At 48.5% G+C, this 23,106-nt stretch overlaps 1 protein-coding gene across 1 annotated transcript in view; it reads left to right on the plus strand.

Moving 5' to 3' along the window:
- LOC144768685 (uncharacterized) overlaps positions 1-23,106 on the plus strand; it is a 9,047,330-nt gene that overhangs the window by 6,983,443 nt on the left and 2,040,781 nt on the right. The window contains exon 57 of the mRNA XM_078652515.1: positions 9,299-9,334. Within this exon, the coding sequence (XP_078508641.1) occupies positions 9,299-9,334 (36 nt within the window). The remainder of the gene's footprint in view (positions 1-9,298; positions 9,335-23,106) is intronic.

Consider the following 23,106-nt stretch of genomic DNA (forward strand, 5'->3'; position numbering starts at 1 on the left):
AGGAGGTCAGGAAGAGGCTCACTCTCCTCCTCCATTCCAGCATCTGTAGCTAGGAGCATGCCCACTTCGGACCTTTCTAAGTGGGGCTTTAAACGGTTGACATGCAGTACCCGCAAGGGGTTCCTGGGAGACTTCAAGTCCACCATGTAGGTGACATCGCTCTTTTTCTCCACAACCTCAAATGGTCCAGTCCACCTGTCCTTGAGCGCACAAGGTTCCACAGGGGACATAACCCAAACTTTCTGTCCAGGCTGAAGCTCTACCAGAGTGGCCTTCTGGTCGTACCACCGCTTAATCTCCTCCTGGCTGGCCTCCAGATTTGCCTGAGCAAGATCTCTGAAGCGCCTAGTCTGGTTCCTAAAGGCCAGCATGTAACTGTATACATTCTGGGGAGGTTTCCTGGGAGATTGCTCCCAGCCTTCTTTGACCAGACTCAAAGGTCCTCTTACCGGGTGACCATACAAAAGCTCAAAGGGGCTGAACCCTAGAGACTTCTGTGGCACCTCACGGTAAGCAAACAACAGGCATGGCAAGAGGACGTCCCATTTACGCCTCATTGGTTCTTCAAGACCCATAATCATGCCTTTAAGGGTACGGTTGAATCTTTCAACCAACCCATTACCTTGAGGGTGGTAAGGAGTGGTGAACTTGTAAGTTACCCCACACTCCTTCCACAAAGACTTCATATAGTTGGAAATGAAGTTGGTGCCTCGGTCTGACACCACCTCTCTGGGGAACCCCATTCTGGAGAAAACACCCATCAGTGCCCTCCCACCACGGGGGCCGTCACCGTTCTGAGAGGGATGGCTTCCGGGTACCGTGTGGCATGGTCCACCAAGACCAGGATGAACCTGCTGCCCAGGGCTGTCTTGGGGTCCAGGGGCCCAACAATGTCAATCTCCACCCGGTCAAAGGGGGTACTGACCACGGGAAAAGGTTGGAGGGGAGCTTTCTGCTTCCGCCCGCTTTTCCCACTTGCCTGGCAAGTTTGACAGGTCTTGCAATGGATATCTGTATCCCTTCTCATCTGAGGCCAATAAAAATGGGTGACAAGCCTGTCATAGGTCTTGTCCTGCCCCAGATGTCCAGCTAAAGGAACGTCATGAGCCAAACCCAGTAGGAAGGTTCTGAAGCGCTGGGGTACCACCAGCACACGGGCTGACCCAGGCTCAGCAGCCTTAGGCTCGCTATACAGGAGGTCGTTCTCCCAGTAAACAAAATGTGACCCTGACTGATCACCTGAGGTTTGGGCTGAGGCCTGCTGCCTCATACCCACAAGAGAAGGGCACACTTTCTGTTCTGCACAGAATTCTTCCTTGGAGGGACCACCATCCTGCTGCCAGTGGGTCAGCTCGGGCAGGTCTCCCAGTTCAGCAACTTGTTCACCTGTGGGTTCCAGGGCATACCCCTCAAGGTCTGCCTCCTCCTGGACCACGGGAACTACGGGGGACGGTTTCCCGCGCCCCCTGCCTCTTCTCTTCACAGCTGGGTCCTGGGCCATACTTTCAGGCTCCAGAACCCCATCAACACCCTTACTTGCTGTCATGGATCGAGTGGTTGCACACACCCACTCTGGCACACCCAACATTTTCAAATGTGTCTCCCTCTCCACCTTAGCCCAAGGGGAGTCTTCCAGATCATTGCCCAGGAGACAATCAACAGGCATGGCGGGCCTTACAGCAACTTGAAGAGTACCTGAAACTCCCCCCCATTCAAAGGAAACTTGAGCTACCTCACACTCTCTCTGGGAGTTGTCAGCAGCTATCACAGGGTAGAATGCGTGGGGAACAACCTGCTCTCTGGACACCAAGTGACACTTGACAGCTGTCACACTCGCTCCGGTGTCTCTGAGAGCTTCCACTCTATGGCCATTAATGGTCACCCACTGCCTATACTTCTTAGTGTTACTAGGCAGAGGGGGTGGAGGGACCAATTCCATGTCTCCTAGAGAGACCAGGGACATCTCTGTGGGACCCTCCCCACCATGGGCAACCATCTCCTCCCCTCCCAGGGCTACACTCGCCAACTGACGGGGAGCTGCACGTGGTGGTGCAGTAAGTCCACATTTGAAAGCGCACAATCACCCGTAAGGGTCTCTAGGCGCTGGGGGGCCGTCGGGAAGATTAAGCGAGCTATTGCCCAGAGTCACATGGTGCTGGGCTAACCTGCCGCCGGAGCCGGGGATCGAATCGTGGTCCCCAGATTCCGGAGTCAGTCGCCCTGGCCGCGGCGCCAGTTCTTCAAGGGACACTGAGGATCATAAAAACGGTGTCCCACCTGCTTACAAGCGAAGCAGGTCATTGGGCCCCTACGAACAGGTTTACCTGTCGGGGCCTCTGATTTCTTATCTGGGGGAGGCTGGGAACCCTTCCCTTGGTTCCCTTGGGGATTACTTTGGGGCCCTTTCTGGAACTCCCTCTGTTTGCCCTTGTCCCCCCCCACTCTTCTGCTGGGGACCCTGCCCACCTTTGGCTGAGTCTCCCACTGGACCCTTGTGGACCCTGGTACTGACCCAGCGGTCCGCCTCTTCAGCAAGTTTTCTAGGGTTAGATATCTTGCTATCAATAAGGTGCTGGCGCAGCTCTGGAAAACAGTTATTAGACAAGTGCTCCCAAGCAAACAAATCATAAAGAGCATCATAACTTTCCACTTTGCTGCCCTTTACCCAACCATCCATCGCTCTGCAAAAATATGACACATATTCCACCCACGTCGTACCAGGCAACTTCTTACATTCTCTAAAGGCCTGTCTGTACTTTTCTGGGGTTAGGCCATACCTTAACATTAAAGCATCTTTCATATGAGCATAAGACATCCTATTCTCAACAGGCATGTCTAACAGGGTATCTCTTCCCTCATTCACAAAGCGACCCCACAACCCCGCTCCCCAATCCTTCTCAGGGACCCGGTGGGCCAACAATGCTAACTCATATGCTTTAAACCATTGACCAATATCCTCATTCTTCTGAAAATCTTTGATCACATCTTTGGGAAAATAAAACCTACTTTCTGCAGGCACAGATGGGATGCTGCCACCAGAGGGATTCAATTCTAACTCTTTAGCTTTGAGCTCCAACTCCCTCATCCTGGTATCACGCTCAAAAGCTAACTTCTCTCTTTCAAACTCTAACCTTTTGATCTCCAGATCAGCTTCTCTCCTGCCTCTTGCATTCTCTAGCTCCAACTGCCCATTTATCTTAAGTTTTGCCATTTCCATGTTGTAAGCTCGCTCTTTCTCCCTTTCTTCTCTTTCTTCAGGAGAAAGACCTTTGGAGGAAACACTGCTGCCAGGAGGGGAGGGGGGCCCATTCACTGGCACCTCCTCTTCCCCTGTCGGTACCACCACCGGATCAGAGGAATCTCTGGCCTCTAACCAGGCCTGCAATGCTTTAAGATAATCTTCTTTAACTTTGAGGCCTGTTGTAGGAACTTTAAATTGCTTGCAAAAGGATTTCAGCTGCTGTGCTTTGTACTCCTTTATCTTACTCCTATCAAATTCCTCCCCAACAACAGCAGGGGTAGTGACTCCGGCATCACTCATAGTCAAAACTGGCAGTTTCAAAAATCAAGTTTCAGGAAAGCGGAGAACAAAAAATAGAATCCTTCCAAATTAGATTGTGGCTGCGCTATGGTCTGCTTTCACTATGTAGCGCACACTAATCACTGCACATGGGTCATAAATGCAAAGTTCAAATCCTCACCGCTGACCCACCAATGTTAGAAGCGGCTGTCTCTAGTTGGCAGAGGTATACACTTCTGACAAATAGGGACACACCTCTTCTAGTCAGGGCAAGGGGATCACACACTTAGATAACCCCTGCTCACCCCCTTGGTAGCTTGGCAAAGCAGACAGGCTTATCTCAGAGGCAGTGCGTTAAGCATTTATGACCACATACAGTAATAAAGTGAATACACTACAAATGGACACGACACAGTAGTATTATAAAAATAAGGATGTTTATATAAGGCTTAGCACAAGACCAAATAACGACAAAAATATACCACAATCTTAATAAATACTCTTGGAAGGAAAAAGAATAATTCAAGCACGGTTTCTTCTTAGCACAAAGTCTTTAGTATCAAAAGCAACTCTTCTTCTTTAAGACACAGTTCTTGGCAACAATGTAACCCACACGGGAGTCACACGACGTCGAGGCAAAGTTAATCCAAAGGTTCGGCGTCGACCGCGAGGAGCGCTACGTCGAGCCCGGAGTCGCACAGACCCCAACAACACCGTACCTTGGAAAAGTGAAGCACTCGATGATCAGCGGCGTCGAGATGTCCGGCATCGCGTCTTCGGCGTCGATCGGGCCTCGGAGTCGGGGCGATCTGCAGCGGCGTCGACCGAAGTCAGGCAGGAGCAGCGCTCACGAGGCGAAGCAGGATACGGCGTCGTCGATGTCGATGTTGCAAGAGTGAGCAGCGCTCACGGCGTCGAGAGGGCTCGAAGTCGATGCGATCAGCAGCGTTGCAGACACGAGGTCACTTGGAGCTGGAGCCGAACTCACTACTCACTGGCGTTGTTGCTGGCGTTGATCGGGCCCGGCGGCCGGCGTCGAGGAAGCGGGACACTGGAGCCGTTACTCACGATGTCGAGCTGGATTCGGCAGCGTCCGTCGGCGTCGAGATTGCTGGATTCTTTCAGAGGTGCTGGATTCACAAGTTCCAGCAAACAGCACTTTAAGCAGATGAAGTCCTTTAGGCCTGTGACTTCAACAGGAGACTGGCACTCTTCCAGCCCTTGGAGATTTTCTTAGCAAAGATTGAGAGTACACACACAGTTCCTCTCTCCTGGTTCCTTGGCAAAAATAAAGAAGCAATGCAGGATTCCCCCAACAAACAGCACTCTGGCAGAAGGGGTAGGCAGTCCTTAGATCAGCAGGCTTCTTGTCCTTGGTTCAGGTTTCCTTGTCAGAAGTGATCTAAATTCTTGGTTCAGGGGTCCTTCTCTTATACCCCTTTTTGGCTTTGATCCCTTTGTCCATGCAGGGGAATTTCCCCCCATCTTGGGTTTGTTGTGGGTGTTGCCAGGCCGAAGCACCTGGCCTATTCACGGTGCAGGGCAGAGTCTTCAGCCGCCCAGCAGGAGCGGAGCCAGCATTGTCACTGGCAGGGGCAGGGCCATCAGTTGCCCGGCAGGAGGTGGGCCAGGAAAGTCCCAGGCAGGCACAGAGTCATCAGTCGCCTGGCAGGGGGGCGGAGCCAGCATTGTATCAGGCAGGGCAGGCTATCAGGAGCTACTCTTCCCCTACTCTCAAAGCAAATGCCCCACTCATCCCACACTGACTCATTCAGACCTCTGGAGCCACCCAGCTCCTGTCACACGCACACCAGAACCAGCAGAGACCGGTAGACAGTTAGACAAGAAAATAGCTACTTTCTAAAAGTGCTATTTTCAAACACCGAGTCCAAAAACCATCCACCCAAATGGATGCGTTATTAAACCCTGAGTTCAGGGATACCAAACTCAACATTGCACCATGCTCCCCGAGCCCGCTAGGATTATAGCATTAATAATCCTGGCAGCCCATTCTAACTGATGGAGAGCAGGTAACCTTACAATAGTGAAAAACGAATATGGCTGTAATTCACTATTAGGACATGCCAACCTTGTCAGGCTTGTCCTACATTATGCTTACAATGCACCCTGCCCTTGGGCCTACCATAGGGGTGACTAACATGAAGTTAAGGGAAGGTTTAGGGACTGGCAAGTAGGTGTACTTGCGCAGTCTGCGTGACAGTACCAGACTGCACGTGGTCTAGCAATGGTAGACCTTCAGACATACTTTTACTAGGCCGCTCTTGTGGGTGGCACAACAAGTGCTGCAGGCCCACTAGCAGCATTTGTATTTACAAGCCCTGGCACTCCTGGTGCACTCTACTAGGGACTGACAGTAAACCAAATAAGCCAAACATGGAATTCAATCAATACAGCAATTTCACATAGGGAGCACTTGCACTGTGGCACTGATCAGCAGTGGCACAGTGCCCAAAGCATTTACCAGCAAAAACATCGTAAACAGAGGAGGCAAACAGAAAAAAATGGAGGAGAGACTCCTGCCAATGATGCCAGGTCTACCAGATACCCATCGGGCCAGCCATCTTCCCAGCTTGTAATCCCGACACCGCAGAGCTAGCCTCCTCTAGTGTGAGGTCCTGGTCCAATTCTCGGGCTAGAGCACTGAATAGGGATGGCAACTGTATGCTTTCCTTAAGAGTATCTGCGACCTCTGCCGGTGGTGGTGAATGTCGTGAATACAACCCCAAATAGAAATCAGCAAACGCCTGAGACCCGGTGGCCTCCCACAGAATCCAGAATCTCCAGGACCACCCGGTCAGAGATACTCCGAGTCGCCAGCCAATACAACAATTTACCCATCTTATCCCCGGATGTATATACCCTCTGTGTAGAGGCCATCCAGCTGTGCTTGGCTTCCTCAAGGGTGACCTGTCACAGTTCCGTACGAGCAATGGCCAGAAACGACACATGCTCTCTGTGTCATGGCGACGTATGGTGGCCTCCAAGTGCAATACTTGAGCTTCGAGATCAGTCAATTGTGCCATATGCTGAGTCTCTGCCCGACAAACATAGCCTGTAGGGCGGTCTCTGAAGGACCGCTTACTAGGTGTCCAGAGCGTCTCTGCTGATGAAACTGAGCCTACATTAAGCGTAAAGAACTCTTGCAGTTCTTAAATAAAATCTGCCCACTCAGGGCTTTGCAAGTGTCAGGCACTAAATCTCCAAGTGGGGTGCAGGGCTGCTGGTTGGGTTCCCCAAATTTCACGTGGGAGAATGCGCACAGATTGGACTGAAAAGAGATCCTCCGACCACCGCTGGTACCCACAGCAAGTCAATATGGGACTTCACTGCGTGTGCCGCTGAGTGGTGCGTATAATCACTGTGGGCAGGATGCCAGGAGCGCCGTACATCCCAGAGGCCCAGAGAGTCAGCTCACGAGGACAAACAGACCGGTAACGTCTACCCTAGTATGGAGCAGTTGAGAAAACCAGATTAGGATCAGGGACTGGGTTAAAATCTCCTCCAACCACCATAACGCCTTGGGGAGAGTCAGGAGGAAGGATTTCAGTGACTGCAGGTAGGGCTGCAATGGGGGTGGAGGAAAGTAACCGGACACAAAGTGTTATGTCTTTCTTCCAGGCGACCCTCAATACCCACGTCACATCCTTGAGTGTTCGTGAGCTGTGCCATGACTACAAGGGGGAGAGATTTATGCTGCAATATGGCCACTTCTCTGGAGCCACGCGTAGACAGTGGTAAACCCTGTCATAGCCTAAGTGGCCCAAGAGGGGATATCTCGTGACCAGCAATTGGATCTCCCGCAAAAAAAAACAACCGCTGGTCTGTGTCGCCCTATATACTGTAATACAGCGGAGTGTTTCATTTGGTCCAGCAGGCCATTTACATTCCAGGAGAACACCGTCAGTCTAGGGATGGGTCATGACGTATACGGAAAGCATAAGACAGCTCCTGCTGAAAAGCAGGGTCTAACATGATAGCATGGCGACTTAAAAGTACCATGCCATACATATGAGATGGTAGTAATGTGTGTGCTCGCTTTAGACAAATGCAAAAACAACAGTTTGACTGATTTGCATATGGCCATGTCTGAACTGGGGTGGTGGAGTGAGCTAAAGAATGGTGATGGATCAAACCCAGATCAATTGACTGGGGTGAGTGTTTGATTTTCTCAAACGCTCCGTCCATCATCCCCTTTGGTATAGCTTTGTTGGCCTAAGTTTGTAGGGTATGCCCAGATGTGGGTCCCTTGCTCACTCTACCACTGGATTCAAGATAGCCTGGCTGATGAGGATTATGAATCCGAAACCGGTCCGAGGATGCTTGTTTCCGGTCCAGGAAAGACATGGCTTGGCAATTTGGGCTGGACTGTTCCCATGAGGCACAGGGTCAGACTGATTTGCATATGGCCATGTCTGAACTAGGGTGGTGGGGTGAGCTAAAGAATGGTGATGGATTAAACCCAGATCAATTGACTGGGGTGAGTGTTTGATTTGCTCAAACGCTCTGTCCATCATCCCCTTTGGTATTGCTTTGCTTGCTTTAGACAACCTGATAAGGAAAATATCACTAGCACAATTAAAACAGTAACAAGAGATTTAAGATTTTTTAAAATAAGTTCTCAGCCCCGACATCCGAGCACGGTTAGTAAAGTTGCCTCAGGTTAAGTGTGTCAATGCCATGATCTTGCTTAAATGTGTGGCTTGGAGAACAACTTGAGCGCTGACCAAAATGGTGGCTCTAGATTGTCCCTGTGTAGTAAAGTGCAGTAAAATACTTCCCACAAAGTAACATTTTAAAAAATTGCTCTAAGGCCCCCAGAGCCAGTACACAGATCAACAGTTCCCAGGTTAGAGTTTATCACATGGTTTAATCCATCACAAACATGACGGATATCCTTTCTGTCTTATTACAAGTGCTTTAGGATATAATGCACTTGTAATAAGGAGGATAGGATACCTGTTTTGCTTGTAACATAATATCGCAAGCGACAAACTCTACATCAGGCCCTAAATCTCACCTACACAATCTACCTTCATTCAAAATTCTCTTTCAATTGTTCAAGTTATAGACAAAGTTTGAAATGTAGGAGCTTCATGAGGTAACCATTTGCCTTCTATCACGATAACACCTACTTCTGCAGCTCCATCTCCTCAGAAATAGCTGGTCCTTCATCTCCCAAGAATCGAGAGCATTGATACTGTCAGTCATTATCAATAGCACATAGGACTATGGCAAAAGCATCTTCAGTGGCTCACCAAAACCGCCCTGAACAAATTGCACATCTTCCAAAGGGCAGCTACATGACTGGCAAAGCAAAGCAAAAACTGTGATCACGTGTCAACATGATGGTGTAATTTGTATTGCCAGACTGTAGAGGAACTCAATATTTTAAAAGTAACATGTCTAGTACACACAATCTTCTCACTACCCCATGCTGTTGAAAGAAAACAGATGTATGTCCTATGCAGAGCAATTTTATCTGTCAAACAATGCCCTTAGATAGAACTCAGATTCAGGCTGTCAGGGTTGTCGAAGTTGTTTTTGTAATTTTTCTGTTGGAATCAACTACCAATTTCCCTCAGACTAGGGACAACTTTGTGGTTCTACGAATTACTAAAACTACTATTATTGCCATGTTTCTGTGCACTTAAGATCTGTTCTGTCTTAACAGGCCTCCACTTACCCTGTTACTCCCTTTGTCCTCTTCTTTGCTTCTCTAACTTCAAATATATATTTTATGATATTTTCTTTTTTCAGGAACAGAAAAGTTTTATCAACCCCCTTCTATCCCAGGTAAGAACTTTCCCCATTTATACAACATACCTTTAGGAGAGCTCTCAAAATGTATTGAATTTTTATATAACTTGTTTTATTTTCAAAGTCAAAGTCAAAAAGTTTTTATTTGTTACGGTACTCTATTGAGGACCACAAATTTGATAAAATATAATAAAAAAACAATAAAATTTCATACAATTAATACATTTTCAGCGAAATTTTCAGAAACTTAAAAATTCTATAACAGACGTATTCATTAGGTGGATTTTTACATAGTGTTAAGAAGTCCTTAGTGTTAGCAATTCTACAAGATCGGAAGATGGGTTCTATACATGTTAACCTTGCATTTACAATTTTCTCGTTTGGACAAATAAAAAGAAGGTGTGCCAAATCCTGTATGCCCCCTTGACAGAGGGTGCATTCCACAGCTCTATCCGGACTCCACGAAGAACTAAAAGTTAATACTGGGAGTATACCTAGACGCAGCATCAAGATCGCTCGCCTTGCACCGTGTACCAGAGTGTATCCTAAATACAACTGTTTTTGTTTGTATTCCTGAGAGTCTGCATAGGTCCTGTACACAGATAGTTTTTTACAATGCTTATGGTCAAGCTCATAGCTCAATTTGGGCGAGAAGTTTTTTAAGAAGAGTTTTAGTTGTGCCGGCGTCCAGGTTGACAAAATTTCCAGACTAAGTTTCGCAAGCTGGAATGCATCTTCCATGTTTTTAAAAAAGGTAAAGTGAGCAGAATCTTTTTTAAATGTCTCAACTTTTAACAAGTTTCTCAAAGTTCCTTCTTTTGAATGCAGTAAATTATAAGCCCACCTGATGATGCTTGTTATTGAAGTGGCATATGCACTCGTGATGGAACATTCTATTCTCAATGCCTGTACCGGTGTAGATGTGGAAACTTTCATTAGTTTTTTTAATATTTTGCCTTCTTGTTGGTCCATATATACCCATTGTTTTGTAAGGATATATTCTGAGGCATATGACATAAGTGGTGGAATCTTCGCTTTATAGACTTGTAATAGTGCAAAGAAGTGTCTGTTCCCAGCAGCTGAGTATAAACGTGACAGAGCCCCAGCATGCAGGTCCGCCTTCTTTTTAAGATGTTCTATTTGTTTGGTGTTATTCAAATTATTTGAAAAAATTCTCCCAAGATATGTATACTCCTTTACCTGCTCTAATTTTTTCCCTCCTAGCTTCCATTCGTACCTTACACATTTCTTCTTTTTTGAAAATACAACCACTTTGGTTTTATTTATGTTTGGGATAAGATAATTTTTCCTCGAGTAATTATGTAGAATATCTATGAGATTCTGGAGTCCAAACGGAGTGAGGTCAAAGAGGACAATATCATCCGCATACATCAGTGTGTGTATGCACTCAGTGGCAATCTTTGGAGGAGTGCATGATCCTAATTGAAGTTCGGCAGGTAAATCACTTATATACAAGGAGAATAAAATTGGAGCCAAAAGACACCCTTGCTTCAGGCCATTAAATGTCAGTATTTTCTTCGTCAGGCCCTTATTGCGCCCCATTTGAACCCGACACCAGGTATTGCTGTGTAAGTTCACTATGAGTTGTAATAGTGATTCTGAAATGCCCATCCTTCTTAATTTTGACCACAGTGTCGGTCTATCGACTCGGTCAAAGGCCGTCGAATAGTCGATGAACGCTGTATAAATTGGTTGTTTTTTCCCCAATGTATATTTATCTAAAATTGTCTGGAAGATCGCTATATTATCTGTAACAGAATGATTCGGGCGAAATCCAGACTGAAACATCGGGATGTGTCCATTTGTGAATGCCCAATCTTTCAATCTGTCCAGGATTTCTGCTGCAAATATCTTCCCAGCCGCGTCCATAAGTGCTATTTGCCTGTAATTTCCTGGTATAGATTTTTCCCCTTTCTTGTAAATCGGGATAATTATGCTTCCCTTCCAGGAGTTTGGCATTTTGCCGGTGTCGAATATATAATTAAAAAGCGTTGAAAGCACCAGACCCCATTTTTTCCGATCAAGTTGGTAGATTTTGATAGGGATTTGATCGGGGCCAGAAGCGCCCGTGCTTCTTGCTGTTTTTATATTCATAGCGATAGATACTGACGAAGTTTTATTGATCTTAAACTCATTTGTTTCCATTGATCGGTCTTCTGCCTTTCCTACCTTATTAAACTGATTTGGTCTGTACAACTCACTGAGGTATGTATCCCAATCTTCCTCTGAGACTGGAGTTGCTTCTAGCTTTTTTTTGGTTCCAGTAAATTTCGCAATCAAGGACCAGTATTTGCGTTGATTTTTTTGCTTGGCTGCCAGTTGGATATCAATCCAGTTAGAGTCCTGTTTCATTTTTTTCTGCTTGGTTTTTTCTCTCCGTATTTGGTTCTTTAATCTATTAATTTCCGTTTTTATTTCAGGCGAGAAGTTCAAATACTGGGCTCGGATCAGCCTGTTAAGTTGTTTTATATTTGGTTGATTCCAATTTTTGTTTTTACTGTTACGTTTTCTTTTTAACTGTGTATCTGTTTGTAGTTTATTTTGCAAGGCCAGCTTAAGTTTGTCGATAATAAGTTCAAAATTCTCTATAGGATCATCTGAGTAGGTAGTAGTCAGTAATTGAGTGTGAAAAAATAGAGTACTCAAATGGTCTAAATTTTCAATGCTCCAGTATAAACAGCGCTTTTTTGCGCTTACTTCCGTATTTGGTTTATATAATATTGACTGGTTCTGAAAGGAGATCAAGACATTCCAGTTAGTTGTTAAATATAGTAGTGCATGGTCGCTTTCCTCATTGAATTGAATCGAGAGTTGGGTAAATTGTTCTTTCTCTCCAGTCCCACATATAAAGTAATCAAGGATAGAGGGACATCCATTTCCCCGTCTCGTGTAAGATGCCGGTCTATCTCCGTTGGTATTACCATTTAAGATTGTCCCATTCAGTATCGGAAGAGTTGATAAAAGTGAGCGTCCTCTCTTATCCGATTTGACTCCTTTCGGTAACTCTGGGAGAGATGTTTCCAACGATTCCTCTTTGAATAAGAGTGCCCATTTCTTGAGTTCACTATTTGAAATTTTAGCATTTAGATCTCCCATGATGATGTATGGTATGTGGAGATGATCTTCTATAATATGCAAAATAGTCTCCATCAGATGGTCAAACAGCGAATCATAATTACTATTAGGAGGCACATAAATATTAAAGAGTAGTATTTTTTCTTTCGTGGCTGATGATTGAGGTTTAAGTGATATCCTTATACATTGCAGATTCTCAGTGTTCGTATTTATTATTACTTGTGACCAGGAGTATTCTTCTTTAAGTAAAAAGGCCAGACCTCCCTTGGCATGTCCTCTTTTTGATTTTTTTGCCGGTGTTTCATGGACATAATACCCTTTTTGTTTGAAGGGATCAGTCGACCATGTTTCCTGCAAGGCTATAATGTCTGGGGAATCCTTAATTGCAATTTTCATTTTTTTAACAGATTTCCCTGCCAAATTCCAAGTTAATAACAACAGTCCTTTGCTAAACCTGATGCTGTTGCGGTTTATCCAATTTTTTGCTATTTAGAGTCTCTGATAGCCATGCCCAGGATGTTATAGGGTTCTCGGTGTCACTTGTTTTTGGTTCCCAAGACCAAACTGACCTCTCACCATGCTTTACTTGTATTTGGAGTGTGTCCTTTCTGTTGTTATTTAATACACCTTCTCCCTTTTCGAAACCATAGTCATCATTTCTTCTCTGAATTTGTCCATTTATGCAATTAATTTGTGCATTGGTTTTGAAGTTGGGTACTGAATATACATCGTAACCATTTCTGTGGAGAATTTCCTTCTCTCTAATGATTATTCTAGGAAGAACTGGAGAAAAAAAGGATACCTGTGCTATTTTATTGTTATCTTTCTTTGGAAAAAGTACCAAGTCGATTTCTTTACTTGTAATAGAGTTCAAAGATTAAATTTCTTGCAAAAGGTTAGTTATTCTGCTGCGATTGAGAGGCATTTTGTCTGTTGGAAACAGTTCTTCTATTATGATAAGTTTTGATGAGACTTTTTCCCAGTGTTGAGATTGCACTTCATCCAATTTATTGATGACCATAGACTTGTGCACAGGTGATCGATATTCTGTCATCGGCCGATATTCTTCTGCTTTTGGATTCAATATGTTCACCAGTGGAATTATTGCTTGAGTTGTATTATTAATTAATTGAGAACTCTCAGAACTTGATGGCATGGATTTTTGAAATGTAAGTTTAATCCCTTTTTTCTTCTGTATTCTTCTCAAAGACTTTCTTCTCCTTTTCTTACCCTTTGCTTTTTCCCGCTCATTACTTTTTCCAGTCTTTTCTGTCTGACTAGGCTCCTGATCAGTAATAACTCCTGATGACACTAGTTGTGTATCCCAAGTTATACGATCTGAGTTGTTACTATTTTCTTTACTAGAGAAGATGGGATAGATCTTATTATTTTTACCGCTGGTAGCTTCCTGTTCTTCTTTAAACAATTTTTTGAGTGAGTAGGTAATAGGATGTTGTTTCTTGTTTTTTATTTCTTTAGTTTTGGTCTCAATTATTACCACATCGGTTGTTTGGGTGCTTACTTCCAGTTGATTTAGATTTTTTATCCCATTAGAAAGACAGTCTTCTATTAGAGAGTTTTTACCTGATTCATGGTCGTTGGGAATTATTTTGGATAAATCTTTTTTCCTTTTTTGTTCAACCAAAAATTTTAGGATTCCTATTTGAACATCTAGTGTATCATCAGAATTGGCCAAAATTTGTCCAATATGGGTAAGTACTGATTCTAGAATTTCCTGCAGTGAAAATAATGCTTTTGACAAAGGAGGAGCACTGTTTTCAGATTTTAAATTAAGATTTGTAAAGTTAGAGTCAATGGAATTAGCACAGTTGAAGAAGAATTTAGGTGATTTTTCCGGTGAACTGGTGAATGGCTGATTTTGACTGAGTAATATTTCAGATTTTTCATGTTCTCCTTTCATGCTGTTATTTACAGATAGCTCCAAAATTTGCACATTATCTTGTAGTTTTGTCGGTGTCATAGACTTTATTTGAGATATATCTATGGGCGATGTTTGGCATTCTACAGGAGAAGGAATTTTTACCGAGCTGTTCTCTGTAATTAGGAAATCTTGTTCATGATGTCTCTGAACAGAGGAGAGAGACATTTCATGCTGTACCCTATCCATGATGAGGTCTGACTTATCTTGTTCTTCTGATGTAAATACAAGTGAATGATTTTTTGAGGAAAGAGTAGAAAAATATTTATTTATAGCTGGAGTATAAGATAATAGTCCCGGTTTCATTGATTTATCAGTTGATTTCCTAACAGCTGCGTCGGTACCCATACGTCTCATGTAAATTGTACGTGAGCGTAATTGTTTTAATGCCCTCATATTGGGGCAGAGTGTTCGTAGTTAATTGTGGTCGTCTCAGCTGATTGACAGATGTTTAAATCAAATAAAAAATATTTTAGTGTGAATAAGAGAATTTTGTTTTTATATTCCAGAACTTATACTTATATTACAATATAAGATCCTTAGTTGTTTGTCAACTCAAAGGAAAGAACAGGGAATGTAAATCTGGCTTACCTAGATTATGGTGTAGCGCGACCTATTCACAATATAAATGATCATAAATCCCTAATGCAGATGTTAGAGGGATAGACCGTCCCGTCCTCGGTCGTCCCCGGACGGCCACAGACGGCCCGCCCTTTGTCCGGGCTTAGTCCCGGCCTTGGTCCCGCGCGCGTCCCGCGCCGCGGGATGTGATTCTGTTTTTGTACGTTTCGTTGGTGGGCGTGGCCGTGGGCGTGTCGCCTGGGGGAAGAGGAACCAGCTGACCCCAGCTGGGGTTTCTGGACCTCGCAGTCCCCCGGGCTAAGCGCGCTGAGATAGATTACGCTGGGCTCAACCCTTCTGACTCCAGCTGGGAGCGGTTGACTGAGCTTGCAGATTGCAGCTCACGCTCACACCAGCGAGTCAAGGGGAGCCAGTCCAAAAAGCAGCGCTGACAGGAGACGCCAACCCAGGCACAGCGAAAACGGGATACAGGCAATAAACAAGTCTAGAAATCCCGCTCCAGGCACAAATATGCAGCAACTTTCCAAGTCCTTATCTCGGTGAGTGGCGCCCGCGAAGCGGGTGTCACGAATCTTTATCCTTCTCGTTGGTGGGCGTGGCCGTGGGCGTGTCGCCTGGGGGAAGAGGAACCAGCTGACCCCAGCTGGGGTTTCTGGACCTCGCAGTCCCCCGGGCTAAGCGCGCTGAGATAGATTACGCTGGGCTCAACCCTTCTGACTCCAGCTGGGAGCGGTTGACTGAGCTTGCAGATTGCAGCTCACGCTCACACCAGCGAGTCAAGGGGAGCCAGTCCACAAAGCAGCGCTGACAGGAGACGCCAACCCAGGCACAGCGAAAACGGGATACAGGCAATAAACAAGTCTAGAAATCCCGCTCCAGGCACAAATATGCAGCAACTTTCCAAGTCCTTATCTCGGTGAGTGTTTTATTTTCAGTTATAGCTCGTTATTCATAAAGATTACTGTATTACTCAATGTAACCCGGCCGTGATCAACTCAAAAGAAGACATATGCTTTGATAATATATTTTGCACGTATGTTACTATGCTAGTTAAGTCGACTTTTAGCTATTGTGTTGAGGCTCAGGGACTGCGTTAAAATCTCCTCCAATGACTATAACACCTTGGGTAAAGGCAGGAGGAAAGATTGCAGTGACTGCAGAGAGGGCTGCAATGGGGGTGGAAGAACGTAACTGGACACAAAGTTTTGTGGGTTTCTTCCGTGTGGCCCTCATTACCCACGTAGCAGCCTTGGGTGTCCGTGTGCTGTGCCGTGACTACAAGGGGGAGAGATTTATGCAGCAGTATGGTGACTCCTCTGGAGCCATGCGTAAAGACTGAGTGGTAAACCCTGTCATAGCCTAAGCAGCCCAAGAGGGGCATCTCGTCACCAGCATGTAAGTCTCCTGCACAAAGACAACCTCTGGCCTGTGTTGCCTGATATACCATAATACTGCAGAGCATTTAATTTGGTCCAGCAGGCCGTTTAAATTCCAGGAGAACACTATTAGTCTGGGGTGTCATGAAGTATACGGAAAGCATAAGACACCTCCTGCCGAAAAGCAGAGTCTAACATGATAGCCTGGGGACCTGCAGTACCATGCCATACATATGTATCTGATAGAGACATCTAGCCGCAGATTCCTTAACTTAGAATATCCAATCGGTGCCTGTCTGGATCCGGAGATTTTTCAGTTTTCTTCTTTTCCGCGCTGCGACGCGGATCCAGGACCAGCGGTTCCTCTGGCCTGTTTTGGATTTTAGCCTTACTGATGCCTTTTCGCATCCAGGAACAGTGTGCTGATGCCTTCGGGATTCAGAACGAATGAGACCTGTATGCGGCAGATGTCATCCACGGATCCACACGTGATTTGTATGTGGTGCTTGGGCAAGCACCACAACTCCAAGGAGAGCGGTGCTTGTCGGCAGCTGAAGCAGAAGTCCCTACGGGAACATAGGATGAAATTGTTGTGGATGTTGCTCACCTTCCTCAGGTAATCACAAGAGGAAGTCACGAAGGCCATCGGCCTCACTTAGTTGTGATGTTGGACCCGTGGTTCCCAGTCTTTTCCAGACACAACCCCTCAGCAGTCGACCTTCGCCTTCCTACCATTTCCTGATGCTGGAGCGACTAGAGCCCAGATGAAAGCCTATGACCAGGCTTTGCAGGCCATCTTTTGGCCGACCCCTCTACCTGTCGTGCCTTCAGGCCCTACAGCAGTGGTAGGGACTCAGATTTGGAGCTCACCGGCAGGTTCGCCCTCGACCCCAATCGAGTGCCCTGACTCCGGCTCAGGAGTAGCAGTGACGTTGGTGGGGCTTCCCATACAAACGTCAGGCCACAGTCCACCTCCAGCATCAGTGAACAGCCCAGTGAGGCTCCCTGGGATGATGTCTGATGTGGCCGCCACAGGGGACTTGTCTCTAAGTTGACGCCATCCCACACCGAAGTCTCCCATTTCTGTGGATAGCGAGTCTACACCATTCAAATGACGGTCGATGGAGCTCCTTGGACGTTTGGTGTCACTGCCTTGACGTTGTTCAACCCCGGAGATGTCCCTTATCACTCCTTTTCAAAGGGAGAATGAGGCACCTGAGGGTTCAACCCCCCCCCCCCTCCCCCCAACCAGCGTTGCTTGAGTGTTCTTCGGAATATGTTGTTGTGGAGCAATTGAGGGTCATTGGACATCCTCGGACTGAAGGGACTATGATTTTTGGTGAAGGTGTTAGCCTGCAATGGTCCCCTAACTATGATTTGCTGTTGCCCCCTAGAATGGCAACAGAGGCTAGTGCTGCATTTGCCACAGTCATTCGCAAAGCTGCCAACATTTTACAGTTACAGCCTCCTTCTATCTCTCTGCCCTCCGATCCCTTGTTGGATCTGCTCCACCAGGGCAACGCCGATGTCGAGCCCTTGCTACCTTTTGGTGAGTCGTTGTATGAAATTCTTCTAGGGACCTGGGCAAGGCCCTCCTCGGGGGACTTAGTGGAACATGCTATCGCACATCATCACCGCCCAGCTCCAGATGACCCAGTCTGTTTGTCCCTACACCCTAGGGCTAGTTGTCTCAGCATCGTAGCCTTGTCCTCTCCTCCGATGCTTCCACCCACTAGGGAATCTCGATGGTTGGAGGCATGTGGTCAGCGAATGTTTGCATCCATGAGCTCGGCTCTCCGGTCCTTGAATGCGTCCTGCGTGCTTGCACTGGCTACTTTTGCCCTCTGGGACTCGGTTGAGCACTTCCTTCCCTTCCTTCCGGATGGCCCTCAGGCTGACCTGACTCGGATACTCCAGGATGGTCGAGAGCTGGCAATATTTTCAATTTGATCAGGCATGGACACCACTGATTCTGTGGGTCGGGCTATGGCCAGGTCAGTTGCTCTAAGTCGCTATGCTGGCTGCGTGATCGCAGTTTTCCTGAAAATGTTCAGGAGCGGCTTTGGGTCTTGCCCTTTGATGGGGCCCATCTTTTTGACAGTCATGCTGATCAGCGGTTCAGCGCCTCATGTCTGGTTTTCAGTGAATGGCATTCTTTCTAGTCCCTTGTTGTTGACTTCTTGTTTTGTTTGCATTGGATGCAATATTGCCACTGATTTTCTCTGGTGTTAGTCTCTGGGTTCAACCTGTTATTTCCCAGACGGACTGTACAGCTACGCAGCTGTTTCTGCCATTATTTTCAGTTCCTTGGTATAAGAGCTAGTCTCAAGAGGTGCTCCCTTGCATTTTATAGGGTTGTAACTTACCCTATGTGGGGTATTCGTTGGTTATTGTATAGCCATTCTAACTTGTCACAGGAAGTGCTTCTGTCCTTCGTCTTCCCTCAGGTCTCAGACCCTGTCTGGTTTCTTCCTTGTAGGCAGTTGGTTCAACGCCAGACACTTTGATGGTGCACACTGTCTTGAGCCTCATTTTTCATATGCACTTCCCAAGCAGAAGCTTGCGTCGCTGTAGTCTTGGCCCCTGCCAGATGTTATCCTTAGCTGCTTTTTGTCCTTCATACATCTGTATAAGGTTATATGTATGTGCGTGTGTGTGTATATATATATATATATATATATATAGATATATATATTGGTTTATGCTTCTAGATACATATATCTGAAAGAAACACGTTAGTTAGATTCCTTACCTTAGAATATCCCCCAGGCGTCAGACTGGATCCGTAAAATTTTGTGTAGCAGTACCCTTGTGCGTCGATAGGCGTCGTCTGCGGCCCCGCGTCCGTCGTCGGCGTCGTTGGCGCCGGGATGACATCGTCGGAGTACTTAGACGCCGCCCTTGCACGCTGACGTCAGTTCTTCTTTTTTCCGCACCAGGTAGCGCAGGTCCGGAGAAAGCAGTACCTTAGCAATTTTTTGACTAAACTTATTGATCATTTTTGATCTCTTCTCGAGTCTTCACGACTCTTGGTGCCGGTAGGAAAGCCCAGGTTCAAGCTCTGTACAGCCTGCAACCGACTGCTGTCGGTTACCGATCCCCACCGCCGGTGCCGGTATTGCCCTGGGGCCGACCACGCCGACCGGTCGTGCCCCGACTGCCGGGCCTTGATGTCGAAGGCTAGGCGGGAGCGGTTCCGTAAGTACCTCGAGCTTCGGCAGTTGACCCCGCGCCGCTCAAGGTCCCGGTTCAGGAGGGGGTCGAGGGACCGGTCGCGGGGCCACAGTCATCGAAGCTCGACGAGTCGACACCATTCGTCGGGCTCCAAGTCCTCAGGTAAGAGGCACAAGAAGTCGAAGAGACGCCATCGCTCTTCTGACTCCCCCCCACGCTCGCGCGATGCGGCCGGGGGTTCGGGCGACACCGCCACTGTGGCTCTGCCGGAGCCGCAGGCGCCGTGGCCAGCTCCATACCCGCCGGTCCCTGGGCTGAACGTGATGCCGGAGGAGATCGAGGCCATGAGGTCCCTCTCTCCTCCGTCGGGTTCCGCGGTGCCTCCGGGCTCCACGGCCCCAACTGGGAGTCCAAGCGGGCCGGGTGCCCGCACGGCGCCGTCCCTGATCCCTCTCTCGGTCCGGATCCGGCGTCGGACCGGCGTCGACCGACGCTGCATTTGACGCCGGCTGAAGAGCCTTTCTTCTTTGATCCGGCTCCATCCTTTGACCCTGAGTTTCAAGAGATGGAGGACGAAGGGGATTGGGAGGGGTCTGAGGACCCTCTGACACGTGTGTGTCAGTTCTTCCAGGACTGGACAGAGGAGCTAGGGGAGGCCAGTGGTCTTGATACCTCTCCTGACACTGGCTTAATCTCCCCTCCTACCGTGGCTATGGAGGAGGGGGCTGCTTATAGTGTGGTGCTGACGCGGGCTGCTAAGGCCTTGGCGCTTATGCTCCCCGTTGCTACTGTGAGGTCTAACATCCTCACGTAGGTCCTTAAACCACAGACTGGTGCTCCAGAGCCTTTACTGCCGTTTAATGAGGCTCTCATGGACGTCCTGTTGGGCACCTGGTCCAGGCCCGCTACAGGCCCCCCTGTAGATAGGAACGTTGCCAGGCGCCACCGCCTAGCTCCGGGCGACCCTAGCTTCCTGTCCACTTACCCCACCCCGAGAGCCTGGTTATCCAGGCCTCTACTTCCCAATCCGCATTCCCGACTGCACCCCCAGATCGGGAATCCAAAAGGTATGAACAGTTTGGTAAGAAACTGTTCTCATCCCTCAGTTGTGGGTTGCGGTCAGTCAACACCGCTTGCCTTTTGGGCCGTTATACCCACTTTCTGTGGGATACGGTTGCGGCCGTGCTGCCAGAGTGTCCGGAGGGGGCCCGGGCAAAGCTCGTTCAAGCCCTCACGGAGGGACGAGACGCAGCTCGGTATTCTATACGATGTGGGCTGGATACCACAGACTCACTGGGCAGGGCGATGTCAACGACAGTGGCGGTTTGCCGCCACGCCTGGCTGAGGTCCGCCAACTTCTCGGCCGATGTCCAGAACACCCTTATGGACATGCCGTTTGATGGCAGCCACCTCTTTGGTGGCAAGGCAGGTCATGCGCTTGAACGCTTCAAGGACTCCAGGGCTACAGCCAAGTCCTTGGGCCTCTCGGGCCAGCGTCAGCAGCAGTCTGCCTTTCGCTCCTTTCGTGGCCACGGAAGGGGCGCCCCTTCACGTCCTGCCAGCCACTGGCCGCAGTCTAACATCCAGCGCGGCGGCGGACGTTGGAACTGCCATGGCGGTGCCAGGGGACTACGGCACGGCCAGCCCACATCCACCCCCGCAGCATCCGCCTCAAAGCCCTCCTACTCCGAGCTTTCAGGCCCATTTAACGCCAGTGGGGGGCAGGGTCCGCCATCACCTCCGTCACTGGCGTACCATCACTTCGGACAGGTGGGTGCTGCAAATCGTCCGAAGGGGCTACTCCCTGCCCTTTGAGGGGACCCCTCCAGCCATGCCACCACAGTACCACCGCGTGTCGGGGAATCACTTGCAACTTTTGCAAGAGGAAGTGTCGGCCCTCTTGGCCAAGGGGGCCATCAAGCGCGTTCCTGGGCCAGAAGTAGGGTGTAGTTGCTATTCCCACTACTTTCTGGTTCCCAAGAAGGGCAAAGGGGGCCTACGCCCTAACTTGGACCTACGGAACGTCAACGGCTTCCTCCGGAAGGAGAAGTTCAAGATGCTGACTCTGGCTCAGGTCTTAGCTGCCCAGGACCCCGGAGATTGGATGGTAGCGTTGGACTTGCAGGACGCGTATTTCCACTGTCCCGTCCTGCCGGCCCACCGGCATTACCTGCGGTTCATGGTAGGCCACGAGCACTTCCAGTTCACCGTGCTCCCCTTTGGCCTTACCAGCGCCCCACTGGTGTTCACGAAAGTCATGGTGGTGGTCGCAGCTCATCTGCGCAGGTTAGGGGTGTCAGACTTCCCCTACCTCGACGACTGGTTGTTGAAGGCGGGCTCGCCCCAGACAGTCATCAGCCACCTTCAGACTACGGCCGCCCTCCTGCACTTGCTGGGGTTTTCCATCAATATGCCGAAGTCGCACCTGTGTCCCTCTCAAAGGCTCTTCATCGGAGCGGTTCTGGATAAAGCGCAGTTTCGGGTTTATCCTCCCGAACAGTGGGTTCGGGATATTTAGGCTCTGATTCCGATCTTTCAGCCTTAATCCCGGGTCTCGGTCAGGTTGATGCTGCGGCTTCTGGGGCTGATGGCCTCATGCATCCTTCTGGTGCATCACGCCAGGTGGCGGATGCGGGCTCTGCAGTGGGACCTGAAGTTTCAGTGGGCCCAGCATCAGGGCAACCTGTCTGACCATGCACGGATCTCGGAGCGCACTGCAAAACAGTTGCAGTGGTGGCTCACGGACCGCAATTGGGTCACCGGCAGATCTCTCTCCCTTCCCCAACCGGAGCATGTAGTTGTGATGGATGCGTCCCTCCTGTGCTGGGGGGGTGCACATGGGAGAGGCTGAGATCTGAAGCCTCTGGTCTCCGGCAGAATCCCAGATCCACATCAACCTTCTGGAAGTGCGGGCGATCCGGCTTGCACTGAAGGCATTCCTTCCCTCTGTCCGGGGAAGTGTAGTGCAGGTGTTCACAAACAACACCACCGCCATGTGGTACGCCAACAAACAGGACGGGGTGGGGTCGTGGACCCTATGCCAGGAGGCTTTGCATCTCTGGCAGTGGCTGGAACATCAGGGCATGGCCTTGGTGGTTCAACACCTGGCAGGTTCCCTGAACGCCAGGGCGGACAAACTCAGCCGTCGGTGCATGATGGATCACGAATGGTGTCTGAACTCGGACGTGGCGCAAGGTCTCTTTCAGCAGTGGGGAGAGCCTTGGTTAGATCTATTCACCACAGAAGAGAACGCGCAATGTCATCAGTTCTGCGCGTTGGAATTTCCAAGGCGGCACTCGCTCGGAGATGCTTTTCGTCGTGAGCGGAGTTGCGGTCTGTTGTACGCCTTTCCTCCTATACCACTTCTGCCCAGAGTGCTGAAGAAGATCAGGCGCGACCGGGCCCAAGTCATCCTTGTGGCTCCGGACTGGGCACGAAGATACTGGTATCCCGACCTACTCAACCTGTCAGTCAATCCCCCGATTCGTCTGCCTCTTCAGGAGGACCTTCTGTCGCAGCAGCAGGGGACGGTCCTCCACCCGAACCTGTCCAGTCTCCACCTCCATGCGTGGAGATTGAGCGGTGACAGTTGAGGCCATTTGACTTGCCTCCTGAAGTCTGCAATGTAATTCTGGCAGCCA

This window comes from Lissotriton helveticus, chromosome 7, assembly GCF_964261635.1.
Source record: "Lissotriton helveticus chromosome 7, aLisHel1.1, whole genome shotgun sequence".
Classification (NCBI taxonomy): domain Eukaryota; kingdom Metazoa; phylum Chordata; class Amphibia; order Caudata; family Salamandridae; genus Lissotriton; species Lissotriton helveticus.